Genomic DNA, 19675 nt, shown 5'->3' on the forward strand with positions numbered 1-19675 from the left:
CACCTGAGAATTTTTGAAGAGCAAATTTAATTGTTCCTGTTTGGTGTTTTTAAAAAGGAATTTTTCAATCATGTATTTTTGTAGTAGCATAGGTACATGTGGCATACTTGCCTCTGAAAATCAAGATCTCATTCTTAGTCAGAATGCACAATGAGAATGAATGTAACCACATAGAACAACAATGTCCATTTGCTGTAAATACAAACCAGATCTGTGCATGAGTTTAGCGTGTATAAGACTGAATAAACTGGAACATCAGTTACAGTTACATTGTTATAGCGCAAAAAAAAATCAATTAATGTCAATTTTGTCTTAGTTACTGTAATTAAATTCCTAACGTATGGCAATTAATTTCAATTATCAACATTATTATAATTATAATAAAATAGCATGCAGTATTTAATAATTAATAATAGCATTCATGTAAATATTATTAGACAATAATACAGATACACACTAATCTGTATTCCAGTAATAACCAACAATTACTAGTTAGCATGTATTGCCATTACTGGCTGGCCAGTGAGACTAAATCTTAAGTGAACAACTGTCGGGCAACATGTTTAAAGGGGAAATTCTGCCCCTGCCCGTTGGGGGATGGAGGGGCTTTTACCTTAAAAAGACAACTGTTCCATTTCTACTACAAAAAAATAAGTAAATAAAAATGATGTCTTTATGAGTAAAGTTAAAAAAGCACCTTTATTTAATAGCAAAGTTTTGGGTAACCTGACCCCACATGTCCAAGAAAGTAAAGAACCAGTATGAATTGAATGAGCTGAATTTATAAATGCAGGCCGAATTTGTTCTGACCCTCCAGTGACAACAGCAGCTATTGCAGAATTGCTATTAAAATGAATCCTATTATACAGTTTCCTCTACAGAAACGAAATTGCAACAAAGTAAGTAGCTGAAATAAAAGCCAACGCACCATAAACGCACCTTTACACTCAGTGACACAGCACATCTTCGGAGGACTGAAAACTGACGTTAACTGATGAAATGATTACGCACTTTATTTTTCCTCTCACAGTTTTTTAAAAAGTTAATGATTCTGTAATAGTGTGTAAGATTAGCCAGTCTCTCCTGATTGGCTGTTGACCTCATGGGTGGGGACCACAGAGATGCACACAGGCCCCATGACGTTTCCCCTTTAATGGAAAGCCTAGTTACTCTCCTAGCCAAATTAATGGCATCAAACAAACTGAACATGATAGAAAATGAACAGAATAGAAGCAAAGACAGACTTGTTAAGATAAAATTCAGATATTCAGCTTCATTTCTTACATCTAGAACAAACTTCATGTTTGATCAGATTTTCTTAGAAATATTACAAATATTACCTGGTTACTTGTTTGAGAAACATTTTGTAATGTAAAACACGGTGTGGTGTTTTACATGAACAGATCATAGCTGCTGGTCTGTGTAGTGTAAAACCTGTGTCAACTGTTACCAGCAAGACTGTGCACTACTTGACTGAGTAGTAACCAATCAAACTAAAACAAACCATCAGTTTTAGCATTGGTTAAACACTAGTGCCTATTTGAAGCAACTGTATTTAAGGTTTGCTGTAAGACTCTTTCGCTATTCCCAAGTCATCATGACTCAGAGACTATTACTCTATACTTTATATCTAGAACAGAGTTAAGAGGAAAGCCTTGCTGTGAACCCATCATCAGCACATCGCCCAACTTGTAGAATATGGACTAAAATAATTGATGATCTTCTAAAATGCTGATGATATTAACACTTGGAGATATATATTCTCCAACATATTTGAAGAAAAGACTGAGAGGGGAAAAAAGGACTTGCCCTTTTAACTGTGGCCCCGCCCCTGCCCAAGCCCCTCCCTCTTGACATGTAGCAGGTCTGTGGTAGATCACGTGACGAAGGACGGGGGTGTAAATGTGAACTGTATCCTGAGTTGCAGTCCTGTGCCTGCATTCCTCTCATCAAGGATTTGCTTGAAAGAGGAAAAAAAAATCATAAATAATAACACAGACTGGAATACAGCGCAGATCCGGCGGACGGCTTGAGGACTTACCACTTTAAAAACACGCTCTTCACGGACGATCGCGAATCCCTTTGGATATTTCTGCCTTTAACTGACAGAGCTTTAGGAAGGACTACACAGATGAGAAGAAAAATAAACAGATACGTCGTTTTAAATACGCTTTAAAACGGGAAAACAAGATGGCTGATGACAGTAAACGATAACAAGGACAAAACCAAATCGTCCCCTTTAAGAAGAAGAAAGGTATCTGGCTATAATACATAAATATTTTAAGCGACTTAGGTCGAACAAAAATGCTTGCCGTGACTGTGTTCACTATTTTTAGCTAAAGAAAGAAGATGAACGCAGAACAGCGCTATCAAACGAGGGCAGGTAAACGCTGTGACTAACCATGGAAAGGCTTAACGTCTCGGAAAAACCTCTAACGTTTAACGACTACAGATAGCGAGAGAATCGCCGCTTCGGGGAGGCCAAAACGGAGTTTGATTAAAAGAGATTGGCGAGGATCGCCGGAACTGTGAGCTTTAAAAGCGTCACGAAAACGTTGCCAAATGCGCATGAGGATTTTAGACGTTTCTTTTGAGATCCCGATCGCGACTGTAGGGCCAGATTGTTCTTGTTTTAGCGACCGACTTCCTTATAATTACAGTCTGGATAAGAACAACTAGTGCTACGCTTTTTTTTTAATCTTACGACTGAGATAAAGGCTCACTTCTCCTACGGGCTAATATTTCACCGTACCGTGTGCAGCATTCAAATACACAGTAGGCCTGTTATAATGCCGGGGCAAATGTCATATGCCGTAGGCTCCGTGTAATTCATATGTGATTTGAGGAGGGGGGCTTTTAGTAGTCTACGAGGCTGCTTTTTCCCCACCGTCGTTTCGGGACTTGGACATATTTCTAAACTCCGGGCACGAACGGTGGGGGTCACATGTGAGTTTAAACTTTGTAAATGATTATGCATGCCTCGTTTACATTTACAGACAGCGAAGCCCTCATTAGACTATGCAGTAGACCACAGTGTAACCAACTTTTAACTTCCAGAGCACACGGAGGCATCGATCACTAGCATTTTAAACACACTGGAGGGTTTTTGTTTTTTTTTTGACTGGTTTAAATTCACTCAGACTGTGTGGTGAAACTGCTCCCTCCCAGATCAGCCTGTCGGGCGCTTTAATGACACACTCAGACGCGTTCGGCAACTTCCCGCGGCTGGACAGCCTTTAGAATTCTGCCCCTTTGTGATGCACTGTTTACGTAACAATTGATTGGAAAATCAGGGATCCGCTCACTTTGCGTTCTGATCTAAACACACACACACACACACACACACACACACACACACACACACACGGCCAAAAAGGTTTCGTAACGGAGGACACTCGTCTTGGTCTGTTGGAGAGCCACGTACGTCTCTGATTTGTTCTTGTAGACCAGCGCAGGTTTGCGAGAACACATTCGTCGCAATCGTGTTGCAACATTGGGATTTACTGCTGTCTCGCACTGCTGCGGAATCTGATTGCTGACAAGTTGAAGAAGGGGCGGACGGAAGAGGCGCTCCCTTTGGCATGTTCGTGTTCGTGGAAGCTGTTAGGCAGCTGTTTCTACTCACTTCAACGTATGTGTTGACTACCGGAGCCACACGTCTAGTTTTATAAACAGAAAAAAAGAAGGTGGCATTAAACGACGAGGGTACAGCAAACTTTAGGATCCTTTAGGATCCCTTTAAAATACGGGACTGCCCCCCCCAAAAAAAACACACACACACACACACAAAGCTTAAGCACAGTTGACCCACAAGGTTGGATGTCTACCCAACCGGCCGAGATGGCTGAGAACTGGAAAAACTGTTTCGAGGAGGAACTGATTTGTCCGATTTGCCTGCATGTGTTCGTGGAGCCCATCCAGCTGCCGTGCAAACACAACTTCTGCCGTGGATGTATAAGCGAGGCGTGGGCCAAAGAAACGGGATTGGTGCGGTGCCCGGAGTGCAACCACGCCTACAACCAGAAGCCAAACCTGGAGAAAAACATTAAACTGACCAACATCGTGGAGAAGTTCAACGCGCTGAACGCGGAGAAAACCCCGATGGTGCTGCAGTGCATCCTGTGCAGGCGCGGACCGGCGCTTCCAGTGCAGAAAGTGTGCCTGCGCTGCAACGCACCTTGCTGTCAGTCGCACATCCAGACGCACCTTCAGCAGCCCTCCCCAAACCCCGGGCACCTGATGGTGGACATCGAGGACTTGCGGGCCTGGACCTGTCCGCAGCACGACGAATACAGACTGTTTCACTGCGAGGCGGAGCAGGTGGCCGTCTGCCAGTACTGCTGCTTCTCCAGATGTGCGGCGAACCACAGCCATGCAGTCTGCGACGTGGAGCTACGACGAAATGATATAAGGGTGAGTGGAGCGGCCTGCACTTATCCCTCTGTCACTGGGCCAAGTTTACCTTAGCCTGCTTCAAGGCATCTCAAGGCATCTCTCTGAGGATTAACCTCAGAGAAGTTAGCTAGCTAGTGTCTCTAATATCAGGTGATACAGAAGTCATTTATCCACAGGTTCGCTAGAAATATATAAAAAATAATTCCAGTGGAAACAAGAGGCTCATACAGTAGCTCGTACAGTATTTGGACTTTTGTACAGTTATAGCAAGGACGCTATTAGCTCCCTCTGACTGAAGGCTAGTCAAAGCTAGCTAGCGAGCATGGGCAGCTCGTAATTACGACATAATTTCTGTTTACTTCTGTTTTTTTTTTTGTCCCCAAACAGAGCAAGTATTTTCAACATCACCACAACAAAAACGAGACTTTAGACTGCAGCATTCTTGCTGCTGTAAATATCTAAAATACAGCAATCAGCGGTTTTATTGGCTAGTCCTCGACTCAGACAGCCCAACTTTCCCCACAGGTAGCGTTCGTGTCCGCTCACTTCGTAAACACGAGAGTTCAGACACGACCTGATGAGCTACATCAGGGCTAAATTAAACTGCAACACCAGGAACTGTGAGTGCACTACACCTATCTCAGTCAGTAAAGACTCCTACCTGAATTTCCGAGTTTACAGGACTGACCTACCGGTTTTGTCGTCCACGTCCTGCTAAGATTAAGTCCTCCTTCCAAACCACGCCCTTAATTGACCGGTCTAGGCTCCACCCACGAATTCATCGAAAGCAGCTCTTGCAAGCTTAGATTTACAGCAAACCCAAACCTTTCCAAACCCTTTTTGGGCCCAATGAAAATAATTGTACACAAATCTTAACCATTCTAAATATGTTTTATTAAATTATTAAATTAATACTTTTTCCAGGGCTCCTGTCAGTCACAGGCACTTAGAATAGTCCTACCTGTCCTCCATATGGTGCCCCTGTCTATGTGTATGTATAACAGCAGTTGATAATAACAGTTCCTACCAAATAATTCATTAGTAAGTGATGCAGGGACAGGTCGATTGGGGGCATTTATTTAAGGAATAACAGGCCAGATTCTAATTGGAAGTCTTGGTCCTAAAGTCCAGTCTTTAGCCTAAAATACCACACACTGACAACAGCCTGTAAGGTTTTTTTAAAAAATTAAGAAACAACTAGCTAGTGAGAAACTCCTTTAGCTGGTTAGTCAAGTTTTTAACTAGGCCATGATGACTGATAGCCCAGCACCAAAGAAAACAAAAACACAGGCTAAACCATAGACTGCTGTCGAAATCCATCCATATTTTTAAAATGAAGTCCTAATAAGTGACAGCCTATGTTCTTATTCAGCCATGTGACGCTGATGGATATGTAGACAATAAAAAGTAGCTAAGACACTCTGGAGAGTATGAGGAAGACTGCATGGTGTTTCTGCAGCTGCCTTCCAAAGAATAATGAGCTGTTGTGAGGTGAGCTGCTGCCGGACTTGGCAAGGCCAACTCCTGGATGCGTGGAGGAATGCTTTTCAGATGGCCAATGTGTCATGGCTCCTAAGGCAGCCAAGACTCCACAAATAGGGGTGGGGTGCCTTGGGGGCGGGGGGGCAGGGGGTGAGCTTGCTTTACCCACAGCTGCTGTTGAAAGACACACACATCCCTCTGTTCTTTCTTTTTCAAGTGCATATATATAGAGAGAGTGACTCAGGCAGTCCCACAGTAGTCTCTGGCCCTCGTGTGGGGGATAGGATGTGAGTTCCAGGCCGAGGCAGGAAGGGTGTGACCCCAGTCCCCTCTCTCCTCCTCCTCCCCCAAACACAAGTGCCTTCTCTCTTCTTGGTAGAGATGACATCATGTTAGATCCTCTGGAGGAAGTGGGGTTTGTCTTGCTGAACCATTTCCTTCACCCTATCTGCTTCTCCTTCATGTCCCTGTTACTCTGTGCTCCCTGTTTTGTACTTAGCCGTGGTAGGAAGAAGGCCAGGATAGGAGTCTGTAAGGATGATTTGAAGTCTGTGATTGCCTGTTTTTCATGTGGACAATGCTGACCATTCACTTTTAGCACAGTATGTTCTAAATGAATTACACTTTGCAGGTTAGAACAGTGTCATGGTGTTGGGGAGCACAGCCAATCGACTATAAATTTGACCATTTCTCAATAGGGCCATTGTCATGCTTTTTGATAGGATTTTAAAAAGCCTATGCCTCAGTGTTTTTTTTCCTATGGAAAGTTATGGAAATTGATTTCCAGTTCACAGAATTGTTTCTAGGGGAATCCATATTAAATCTGCGAACAAGCAAGTCCAGACAGTGTTGTACTTGTAATCGTAAGGCAATGCTGAGTATAGTTTGATGAGCTTGGAGCTCAAGAATCACAGGTATTTAGGACAGATAGAATGTGAAGTTGACCGTTTTGCCTAAACATGTAACACATCAGCTCCTTTTTAGGTTGGTGGAACATAACCTCCCTAACCACAGAGGTGTGATAAGCCTGTATTTGCTGCCATTAGGCAAAGTCTCCTTCATCATGAATGGGGCACGCCATCAGTCAGATTCAATCTCAGAACTGTAAACATAATAGCAGAACACACAATGTCTGGAATGGAGACTATGAAAGTTGAACTGTTTGCTCGTGGTCATCAACCCACGTTAGGGCATGCATGAATTCGAAAGTAACCTAAATAAGCACAGTTTCTTACTCTTTTCTATTATTTTTTTTTCTAGTGAGGCTGAATCTTAAAAATGAGCTACCTTTTTGTTTGACTTTAAATTAAAAGGCAAAATAGGGCAAGCTCAGGTAAGAAAATAAGGAAGATGCAAAGGAGAAGTCAGCAGACAAACACACACACACACACACACACAGAGGAAGTCTGAGCATGTAAGCTCATCAGCCATGCAAACCGTGGCCTATGTGACAGGGATTAAAGTAGACAAAGCTGCTGCTGCAGTGGACACAAATGTGTGGGAGCAGTTTGGGCTATTTCATACGGACACTGGCCTGGCTTTATTCATACTGAAGCAGCTCACATATCATACATGCATGTCATACCAGCTCTGTTTTCTCTGTGTGTGCCAGGGTAGAGAGTCCTTATGTGTTCCTAATCACATTCATTTCATTTCTTTATTACATGCCACTACATTTAAATCAAGAGAATAAATGCTTGGGATTTTTGTAGATACAATGACAGATTTCTAGACCCAGGGTTTGTAATGGTTTGTTTATGTAATATGTTTTTAAGTCGCTGACCAAATTACTTCAATTGCTTATTCCGAAAGGATTGGCTGATCAGAACTGCATCAGATTCTAGGTAGCAGTATTGCTGTCATTACTGAAAAATTACCGTTCATCATCAACAGCAGGTGCTGTTTACATTGTGTGAGCATGTCATGATGAATGGACCAATAGAAATGAGAATCTGATATCACTTAAAAAAAACACTTGAAATCTCCGTAGATTAACAGACATTGCAACAGTGACTATCCTGAATTTTATCAGTAATGTCTGACACTGGATTGTCTTACTGGTTGAATCTGTTCTGCTGACAGGTCAGCTCATGTTTGATGATTTAATAGGTCTTTCCATTTAGAATCTGCTCTAAAAGCTTCGGTCAATCCACAAATACACAGCACACATGTCAGAGACTGTAGTCAGTTGAGCAGGCTGATCGATGGGATTCTTCCCACAGGCCTGCTGTTGTGAGGAGGAAGAGCCTGAAATGTGTTGACCTTTCTTTTAATACTGCACTGGGCTCTGGACATGTGTTTTGAACAGGCAGTCAGGGTTTCTATTCATTAGAGAAAAGTCAGGAAGTAGCACTTTTTTTTCATTATCAGTAATGTGCCAATCTCCTCTCCGGCTTTGAATGAATACAGTATAGAATGCAGTTTACTGTACACGCCACGCTTCACTTTGTACCCTCTATATGGATCAGACTCCTTGCGAATATTCACAGTTCTTCAGAACATTGCATTGTGATGATGCCTGACCTTTTGTCTTTGCTCTGAGTGTACGTGGGTTGTTTTGAGTCACAGAGCACTCACTGACAAATTGCAGAAATAAATCAACTCTCTCCAGCATTTAGCTGTGAAATTCGCAGACACCCCTCGTACTGCCTCATGGAAACCAGATTATTCTGGTCTGTTCTTGAACTCTCACGTACTTCAGCTTTAAAAGCTAAAAAAAGCCCTACCAAATAGCTTCAAAAAGCCTTTCATTAGGATTTGCATCGCTGCAATTAAAATGCTTATATTTATCATAAAGACAGGCATTCGCCGTTGGCTGTGTGAAACACTCTTTAGATGTTACCTTCAGCTCCACAAACAAAAGGAACACACAGAGCATGTCTGCACATCTGGGAGGTTTTGAAATAAGAGGAACCGGCGCAGATGGAAATACAGTATATGGAGACGCTCATCTGAACACCGACATTCGTAGCCTATTCTAACTGTAGAATGAAATTCACTCTCCTTTCAGAAAAGCGCCTCCTTTAGCTGCCGCTGCGCGTGGTACCAGGAGAGCCATAATTTGCCTTAACTTCCCGTCACAATCAGAGCGCATTTGTCATGTTCTTGGACTCGGCCATTGTTGAACTCATGATATACAATTTCCCGTGCTCAGTTTATGGATGTTGAGTAACCGTTGACTAATTCGGATTCTGAATACCACTGTTGGCTCAGCTTATGAGAGGAAATATAACAAGAGGTATCATTCCTCTTTTATCAACAGCCAAGAAAACAAAACACAGAACAAAACCTTTATGATTTACAATCTTTTTCATGAGTTATGTCCTAAACATGTTTGGCAATGTGTGGATTCATCAATAAGATGCATCACGGTTTTCAAAAGCATTTTTGTCCTGTATGACAACACCTCATGACCATATGTCACAAAACTATCACAAACCACATAAGAATTTAGGCATAATTTTTCTACAAACCTATTTCTGTTTTATTTTTTACATTCAGTCATTTTAATATATGAAACTGCAAACAGATTAACAGGTTACTTTTAAATATACAGTGGCAGGTCTAATGTAAGCTTATTTGTAGGCATTGAACACTATTGAACACATAAAGATTAGGTTGACAGAAGCGAACCAAGATTGTTAGTCCTAGGCCTTCAGTTTTAGCCATGTCCTGACTTGCTTTCCTGGGTTTGGCTTTCTGGAGTGAAAAAATAAGCGGTTATTGTCCTTTCTGATGTGTGTTTAGTTCCAGATTGGTGGTCAGCTGAGGCAGTCTAGTTTGTTTTAAAGGGAATTAACATTGTAGAGAAGAGATGTTAGCTCTTAGTCTTATATGCATCTCTCGCCTAGTTGCGTGCTGAGCTTGAGCTCCCCTTCTGCAGGCACTGACACTTTTGTTGCCAACCAAAGACTAAAACTAAAATCATGCAGACATTTCCATTCTCTGAAATCATCAGGCCTTCTTTTCAAGACATACAAGGCCATAAGGGAGGATAGTACAGCTAAGAATTAAAAGAAATCTTTGTTGCATTTTATTTGAATTTAGAAAACCTAAATAAGGACCCAAATATTGCATAAATATCTTTACACTAAGATGAGTTGGAAAGGTTATAATACTGCTAAAGCCACTGCTAAATGTATGAAAGAGGTGGAAGTGAAGGAAAAGGGTTTTTCAAATGAACAATGATGTATGTAATGTATCACATGATTCTCTCATCAGCTGGCACAGGTGCTCGGTCCTATGGATGGTCTGATCATTCTGAAAAGCCGAATCAAAAGCTCTGCTGAAAAAGTAGCTCTGCAATCTGCTCTCACAGAATTGTCTGGTCCATTTGCGTTTGTTCCCAGATGTATGGTGGATGTTGTCGGGGTGGCACAGAGATTACAGCCCTCATTAAGTGGGCCACTGCTCGTCCTGCCCAGCATCTCTGAACTGCAAACAACACAGCCATAAAAAAAGACTGCAAAGGGCTGAAAAGATGATTCTGCTGAAAGCTGAACCCCCCTTTTGCTTGTTTCGATGACTACATCATCTAAAGTTTCTTTGCATAACTGTTGTGGATGGAAACACAACTTATTTTGTATTTGTACAAAATTTCATACTTGCGCAAAAAACATTTCCGAAATATTTGAATGGAAACGCAGCTTCTGTAGGAATCACAGATATGCTTTCCCCTAAAAGTATTTAGAATAGCAAGGCCAGTGCTTTTGTTTTTGCTATACACTGAAAACAACTGAGTTTGAGATCAAAAGATGAAAATGAAAGATCAGAATTTCAGCTGTTCCTAATATTTACATGTGTTAACTTGGAACATGGCAACCTTGGTGACAGAAAACTGACCATTTAGATGGGCAAAAGTATTGAAACAGATTGTCTTAAAGTAAATTAAAGAAAATAACATTTTCCAAATAATACTTTGTTGCATATCCCTGGTTTGCAATACCTGCGTCAAGCTGGCGACCTAATGACAGCATCAATTCATCATTCGCTAACATCATCGTTCTTCTTTTAGGATGCTTTTGCAGCTTCATTTAGTTTGGGGGGGGGGTTCTCTGTTCTGAGGTGAAATGAATGCTTGATTTGGTGATTGGTCTTGGTCAGTCTAAAATCTTCAGTACTCTGTTGTTTGGGTACTGTGTCTTTGGTACTGTTTCTTGATTAAGTTTGTCCTGATTAGATTGGCTTTTTTTACTCTAGAAATTTCTTTCTGAATTCCATCACAGGTTACATCATTAATAAAGATTACTGAGCCCATTCCAGAGCCAGCCAAGCAAGCCCAAGCCATGAAACTACCTCCGTCATACTAGGCTGATGAGCCTGAATGTTTTGGATCATGAGCAGATCCTTTCTTTCTCCACACTTTGGCCTTTTCCCATCAGTTTGGTAAAGGTTAATCTTGGGCTCATCAGTCCATGAAAGTTTGTTCCAGAACACCTCTCTGTGTGTCCTTGCAAATTCCACTGTGTCCAACATCAACTGCTGTTGTTTTCTTTCGCTGACCTGTTTAATGTCTGGTTATTAGTACGCCAGTCATTTCCAAATGGTTGTGCTGGGTATGCCCAGTGAGTGTACAAAGCAGTAGATTCAAAATTATTTGCTTTTCTACCATAGACAGTTCTGGTCTTCATGCTGGGCTGGTTTACAAATGCAGTCTTTACAAGTGAAACCCAAGGTTCAGATTAAAAATGCACAGTCAGAGCTATTACCTGTTCAAACGATCAATCTAACAGGACATGCTTGGGCAACAAGAAACACCTGTCAGTTATGAGTTCTGAAATTTTGGCCCACTTAACCATAATGAATGGTTCAAAACAAAATATGCCATGGTCTCGGCTGTTTAGCTCAACTAAATGATATCAGACAATAAAAGATTCAGTTCGGATCTGTTGGAACTCAATTGTTTTCTATTTAGAGCTCAAAACAAAATCATTGAGCTTCATTCATGATTCATTTTTAAGAAGAAATGTCTTCTTAAAACCCAATCCTGGGTTCACTAATGATTTCTTATTTGGGATTAGTTCAATTTACAAGGACAATGGGATCATTACAAGAGCAGAGCTGTAAACAATTCTGTGGTTTCATAAAACACATAATGAATCTGACGAAGACCTTTTTTTAAGGTCTCAAGAACAAATTGAAGAAAATTCTTAGGACGTTATTGGAGAATGAGGCCCAAATGAGTCTGCTGTTCAAATATTTTCTGAGAAGCTTAAATTCTGATCTGTCTTTTGATCTGGAACTTAAATGCCTTCAGTGTATAACAAGAAGAATCACTGACAGTACTCTTTAAATACTTTCAAACAGTACATTTGCTTACATTTACACAGTAATACTTCACAGTTGCTGTTGTTTAGGATTGGACCAAAAAAAAAAAAAGAAAATCTATATCCCCATCTCCATTCAGAGGCACGGTTGCTGGAGGCCCCTAGAATGTGTTCTTTCCTCACACACTGCCTTGAAAAGCAGTGACCCTGCAGCCGCAGCACATGCATTACGGGGCAGGGCCTGCCGCTCTGCACAACCAACATGACAATCTGTCATTGACACTAAAACCAGTGCAAACAAAGGGGGAGATACCAAGGGAACGGAGAGAGTGCAAAGCAGCCAGACCCCCTCTCTGCTTTATTCTCTCTCTCTCTCTCTCTCTCTCTCTCTCTCTCTCTCGGTGTTCAAGCTTATTAATGCAAATGCACACGTGCACACAAGGTTTGTTGTCATGACAGCTGCGTTCCCTTTTCCCAACCAAAGCTTACTTTATGATACATATGGTACAATAACATTTCGCACACAAAAAAAATGAATTGGCTTGTATTTCTTTTTTCTTTTTTTTTTCTTCTTTTTTTTTGTTGAAGTCTCGCATGGTTTTTAGGTACAGTGTTTCCCCCTCAGCTATGAGAAGAGTGTGTGTGTGTGTGTGTGTGTGTGTGTGTGTGTGTGTGTGTGAGAGAGAGAGAGAGAGAGAGAGAGAGAGAGAGACAGAGAGACAGAGAGAGAATGGAGGGGATTATAAAAGCCAGGCTTTGACAGGCTTTGATTTGGCTGGGGGATGGGGGATGCTGGGGGTTAGTGCCTTCTTCCGAATCCAATTTAAAACCCGTCCAGACATCTAATAGGGGGCAGAATCAGATGGGCAAATGTGCGTGTGTGCTCAAAAATGGAGGGTGATTCAGATTAATTAGTCTCATTGTTGGCAGCTTTTGTTTTTCTCATTTGCTGTAATACGGTTGCTGGAATTGGTTGTCATAGAGATGCTGAGACGGGCAGCGGGATATTGGAGGTTGCTCCGCAGAAGTGACAGAAAAATGCAGTGTTTATGTTAGGTCAGTTCTGCAAGCCTTTTTTCTGAGGATTGACCCCTTACCTGCAATGTATCTTATTCCCATATAAGGATGAAATGGCTCTCGACCCGTAAAGCCCCTTATTTCAATCATTTGCAGATATGTACTGATTGTAATAAATATACAATTCTACAAATATTGCACTAGAAGGATTTATTTGATATATAAAAAGGTGATTGATGAAAGGGTTATCCTGTATTCATGTAGTCAAAAAAAGGAATGTTTTCTTTTTGTCCTGCAGGAAATGCTGATGAAGCAGCAGGATCGTGTCGATAATCGAGTGCAGGACATAGAAGATCAGCTGTACAAACTGGAGTCAGACAAACGACAGGTGGAGGTAAAAAGATGTACACACACATACACACACATTTCTATCTAACTCTCTGACTCTCAATGTTTATTTATCCCCTTATGCTAAATTGATCTCATGAAGGACCAAATATGTCTTTGATATATATGTCTCTCATAACTCTGTTTTTCCATTTTCATTTTTTACCACTTAACAGAAATAATCACAAATAATAAACATAATAAAATAAGCAGTAATTTATGTGTTAATTTCTATTTTTTTATTTTTTTATTTATTCTAATAGTATATGATGCTTTAACTGGTATTCCACATGTACTGCCCAGATAAATGGGTTTTAAACAGTTGCTTAGGTGCCTGAGCCTGCATGTGTAAATCTGGGGTAACGTTGGGGAATAAGCCTCCCATACTGATAAGCATTTGAATGGCTGTGGTATAATTCATTAATTGATTTTATCTGGTTGACAGCATTCATGGGAAAGTTGTTGGGGTCAGATGATGTAATTTTTGTTACTGTTTTGTTACTAAAATCCAGCATTTATACTAAGTTGTGCACATTGTTAAATGTGTATGATTAAATGGAGGTAATGAAGAAGGGCTTTTCTTTTGTAAAATGTAAACATTTTGGGATAAGAAGTCAACAATTTTTTTGCATTTTGTCGAGTGTAGATCACTACAAAGACACAAAGTTGTTCATGGGAGTTTCCAAGCTAGCTAACATTAGCATTTAATGCTAGCTGTAACAAGCCATCTGGCGGTAGTTGAATTTGTACATACAAAACATATATTAACACAATCACAATCACTCCAGCTATGGTTTATGCACAGGACCCCCCCCCCCCACACACACACACACACACTTCATGTGTCTTCATGTGTAAAATGATTTACTATGAAATGGACAATCTCTGCTGCAAAAGCTTATTGCTTTGTTTTCCCCAGTCCCCTGAAGTTCCTGCTTACATTCATCTTGGAGAAAAAATAAATATCTGTGTACTTTGCTTGTTTTAAAGACCCTTGAACAAGAAAAAAGAAAAACCTAATACAAAGTACTATTGCATCAAGGAGAGGTTTGGTCAAATTGTGTTGTTCTCTGGACTTAGGCAAAGCCTTTGAACCATCAAAGCTTTGTTTGGTTGCCAGCCTACCAAATACTTTTCCCTGCTATCAAAAGCACATCACTGTTTGTCATCTTTTTGTAGCAAATGAAATGCAGTGTGCTTTTTTTGCTCATGAAACTGGTCGTTTAATTGCTTTTCCCTTTTGCATAAAAGGAGCGAGATTATGAGTGTAGGCCTAGTCTGATCTTAATTTATTTTCAAAATAAGTGTGTTCAGAGCCTGTGAGCATAGCATGGGATTGTGGGTGTATGTAAAACATTCTGGACTGTTTTCCCGGCAACAGATTAAGCTCAGTCTTGGCAGAACAAGTTCTGACACCTTTGTGTGGCACATTTTGTGCATTTTTGGGGTGGAGGGAGGGGGCTGCGGGTGTGCTGTACATGTGTGCTGTGATTCAACATTTTGCTTATGAGCGTGTGTGTGTGTATTATGTGCAGGATAAGGTGGAGCAGCTGAAGGAGGAGGTTCGCATGCAGTACCAGAAGATGCAGCAGTTCTTGGAAGAGGACTTGGGGAAGACTCTGGAGGTGCTGGAAAAGGCACGCTCCAAGTTCTGCCAAGAAAACTCCAGCCAGGTCCTGCAGCTCAATGAGCGGCACCAGGAGGCCAAAAAACTGCTGGGCTCCATTCAGATGGTGTTCGACAAGGCTGATGATATCAACTTCATGAAGGTGAGACGTCTTTTCTGTTCCCCTCATCCACACCCACACCTTCTTCTTTCTCTCCCTCACTCTGCCTTGAGCTGTAAATCTCCCCCGCACACGCCAACACCCACGCGCTCACATTCGCTCACATAAATACACAGTGTGAATGTGGCCATACCTGTGAGAAATACTTCAGCGCAGCGTGTGTTTGTCACAAGAGCCGAGCTTCCAAATTTTGTTTCCTCGCTCATGAACAAAGAGGCAGTCATGCAACAGCTTGTAGACTACTTGTCCTCTAAATGCCTCTTCCTTTTCCATTTCTCTTCCAGAACACAAAATCTGTGAAAATAATCATGGATAGGTAAGTCATTAACTAGGTAATAACATTTAGAAAATGCCAAGAGGTATATTTATGGTCAAACGTAATTGGAAATTGCACAATGTCAGATGATCTTTCTTTTTTTCCCCTCTCTTCACAGGTCTCAGACATGTATAGGCAGTTCACTACCTCCTTATAAAGCAGGTCACCTTAACTCCAAAGTCTTTCTCTCTGAGAGTTCCAAAAAGGAAAAAAGCCTGCGGAAAATACTGGAAGGTACATCATGCCTGGAAATCAGCTTTATACAAACTGCTTTGATCTCGCAATAGTCCTTCCCATGCTCTACCCACAAATGCACTCTTTCGTAGCAGCAGTTTATAAAGGTTGGAGAAGCTTTAGAGGAAAAAGTAATTCACGCTAATAAGACATTGTGATACACAGCTCAAGGTGTGTCAGAATATCAAACTTTAGGGGGGTTGATCATTTCAAATAGTCCTTAATTGGTACACATGTAAAAGGCTAACATGCTCATTGGGGGCCTGTATGGTTAGCCCAACTGGAAACCAGATTTTGTTTTGTCCTCAGGTTCCACGTTGGCCCCATCTGGGTTGTACATTGCATATGAGGCCTATATGGGACGCATGTGAGATTTAGTTGGGCTGTAATAATGGGGCCCATTTGGGAAGCCCAACTTGGACCTAGTAAAACCGCATGTAAAAACCCACTCAGAGGGCAGTCAGAATGTTGTTGGTACTTCAGCCATGCTACAATAGCTAGTGTCATAAATAGGGACATTCACTTTGAAGCAAGCAATGCTGAAATAGCTGAAGGCAAAGAACTTTTATCTTAGCTTTGGGGAAATCCAGTCCGGGATAAGCCTAGGTTTATCCAAGATAGCCTTGATAAAACAGAAAAATATACCCTATGTGCCTGAAATGTGTAACCTTTCAGCTTTGTGCAGAATGCACATTAATACAAACGCTCAAAATGTAGACATTTTGCACTGGAGTTTCTCATTAGATTGAAGGGGTGTTTTGAGAGATCTTTGTCTACATCAACTGATTGATGTGATTACACTGTATTTTGTAAGTGTTTTGATTGGCTGTTAAGGTGTGTGACTGTCTCTGAGAAATCTTGCAGCTAACCCAGGTTTCAGACATGTTTCAAGTGAGCTGCACGAGGCTTATGTTGTGCAACACAAATGAGTTTCTTGTGAGACAGCCTGAAGTTGTGTCAAAGTTTTACCATTTGAAAGAGTGCATTTGCGAACATGGGAACATGCATAGGCCAGAAGTTTTATTCTCATCATTCCTCTATCTCTGTGCTCCTCTGTCCAGCACCCTTCTCTGCTCCTGCACACTTCCTCCAGAGCGTTCCCGTCTACCCCTGCGGTGTGAGCAGCTCGGCACCTGAGAAACGCAAGCACTCGACTGCCTTCCCAGAAAGCAGCAGCACCTTCCTGGACTCGTCCTCCTCTTCCTCCTCCTCATCCGGCCCGGTGAGCAAGCAGCAGTTTCTGGGTCCCAGTTCCAGCTCTGCTGACGGTCCGTCCTCCCAGCCGCCCACCATGGCCCCCTGCAGTTCAGCCCAGCACATTGTGGGCCTCGGCGGCAACAGCAGCGGCGCTCAGCCTTCCCACCATTCCGGCTCTGTCTTCACTCCCTCCCACTACCCCAACGCCAGCTCCTCGCAGCAGACCGTGTTGCCGCAGTACGGAAGCCGCAAGATCCTGATGTGCACGATGGACAATTGCTACTGCTCCAGTGTGCCGTCTGTGTCGGGTCACCGTGGCCACACTCCCTACACACGCTCAGGCTCTTTCCCCTGGACACAGGAGTACTCGCATTCCCTGCCCCCGGCGCCCTCCATGGCACAGCCTCTGCAGAGCCTGTCAGTGCGCGACTGGATTGACGCCTCACAGAGCCACAGGCACGCCGAATTCTACGGCCTGTACAGCCAGTCTTCTACCAAACACTACGTCGCCAGTTAACCTTCCACCATTGTCAGGAGCGCACTTCTGATTCCTCTCAGTTTCCTTCCCTTCCATGAAATTTTGGCACTTTTGTCTTCTTTTACATTAGCTGACGCAAGTCGTGACACCCACCCAACCACGTATCTTATCATCTTCCATCTTAAGTCTCGAAAAGCTTCTGAAATCCCTGCCTGCCCCTGTGCAGAGCTTTTTTTTAAAAAAGGGAATCTTTTTGAAGAACTGATGCGGTTGTGCTTTTAAAATTACAAACAGATCTTGGATAATTGCAGATGCTGCTGACCCAAAGCAGATAATGTTAGCCTGTAAATGGGGCCAGTTTGGTGCGCTCTCCCCACCCCCTCTTCCTGCCTTTAGGGTGTCTGGGGTGGAGGAAGCCTCTTTTTTTCATCATAAATTCAGTCTGTTGTTCACTGTGTTACTGTGGGGGGGGGGGAACACATCTCATTTACTGTGTTTACATGGTTTCCAAGCTCCTTATTATTTTTATTAACAAGAATGGTTGGTTAACAGAGAAGTACAAAAGAAAAGAGGAGTTAAAAAAAAAAAAAAGATGAGGGACGACTGTTTTCATAACTCACTTCTACCACAGCTCGAGGTAGTGTGTGGCTGGTTGCTCTATAGGCCCAAACCACATGTAACTTAACTCCATGCAGAGATTGTGCTGAGCTGGGATTGACCTCTTACTTAAACGCCTAAATGGCTAAAAAGATCTAGTTGTTTTTCTGTCACGTTTACAATTGCATATTCATATTTTTTATGATTTGACAGGACGTTTTTTTGTGTCTTAATTCTGTTGAGGAAGGTACGCCCTGAAGGAATCAAACAGCGAAGTCTAAAACTCAAATACAGGGTCTATTCTTGAAAGACTCGTCAAACACAACTTCTCTGGACTTCTCTTTTCAACTACTGCACCTGAAATATTCTTTCCTGGATTATTCTTCCTGTTGGGTATGGTTGCTTCCTGCATCAAAGCACACATACGGCATGTTCAGGAGGATCAGCAACTGCACTCTCACTTTTTGATCACGCGATTACGTCTCCTGCTTTAAAACCTTGTGAGCTCCGGTAGAGCCTGTGGGTCTGTGTGGTCCCTGTGCAGTGCTGATTGTCAGGAACATGCTGAAAATCTCTTGACTTCCTGTTTGTGACTCCTGGAGCAGTCCAAGAAGCCTTTCCATGCACCCAGAACCCCAAAGGCTCAACTGGGGCTGCAAAGAAAATGGCTGTTGACATTTTTTTCCCCCAACATGTATTTTATACAAGAGAACAGCATGGACTGCTAAACTTCTGAAATTCAACTCATTGTGCTTCGAAAGAGTATTAAATGTTGGTTGAGAAACAAATGTATACAGTACAATCTTTTTGTACATATTTTGTGCAACACAAAAATTCTGGCTCTAATCTAAAAGGAAAAAATAAACAGCAATTACTGGAGCTAGATCTGCGTGGAGTTCATGGGTCTGACTTCTATTCTCGACACCAGGATATGACATAACACATTTTGAGCACATATATAATTACTGGATTTATTTTGATACTCTTGAGGAATTCTACAAAACACGGAATCGCTTAAGCTCCGTATACTGTGTTTATCTACAATGTCTGAACAGAACGGCATACTATCAGTCTTCTTTTTGCAGAATAATGGCTTTGTGCCACCACAAATGCCTAGCTGCACTTTAGACTAGCTGCAATCTTGAAGTATCTCCTTGACAACTTGTCCTTGAGCTGAAGCCTCTTGTTTTCCGAGCAAAGCACATCACAGGAATCCTCCATGAAAAATGAAGGAAAATAAGGCTAGATTTTTTTTCCCTTATTGCTGATTGGCAGTTTTGATCATGTTAGGGACATTTAAATGTACCAAAGAATGCATGTATTTAAAATAGTAATAGTAGTAAAGTAGTAAGTATGTGACTTTGGTTGGGGCCAATAATGCTCAGATGCGATGCAGGAAGGCTGTTCTTTCGCCTCCGAATGTTTTTCTACTATCAGAGGGCTTTCGGGTTAGCTTTGCTGATTAGTGTCTGATTTCACAGGCTCACAGAATCACCATATTATAGCATAGTTTTAATAC

At 41.9% G+C, this 19675-nt stretch overlaps 1 protein-coding gene across 1 annotated transcript; it reads left to right on the forward strand.

Annotated features, from left to right (window-relative positions):
• Window positions 1-1907: 1907 nt before the first annotated feature.
• Window positions 1908-19035, forward strand: trim8a (tripartite motif containing 8a). Its single transcript, XM_072677749.1, has 6 exons — window positions 1908-4413; window positions 13459-13554; window positions 15083-15316; window positions 15619-15650; window positions 15769-15884; window positions 16946-19035. The coding sequence occupies exons 1-6, from the start codon at window positions 3820-3822 to the stop codon at window positions 17596-17598; spliced, it is 1725 nt and encodes a 574-aa protein (XP_072533850.1). The 5' UTR covers window positions 1908-3819; the 3' UTR covers window positions 17599-19035.
• The last annotated feature ends 640 nt before the right edge of the window (window positions 19036-19675 follow it).

The sequence above is a fragment of the Salminus brasiliensis genome, chromosome 4 (assembly GCF_030463535.1).
Source record: "Salminus brasiliensis chromosome 4, fSalBra1.hap2, whole genome shotgun sequence".
NCBI lineage: Eukaryota > Metazoa > Chordata > Actinopteri > Characiformes > Bryconidae > Salminus > Salminus brasiliensis.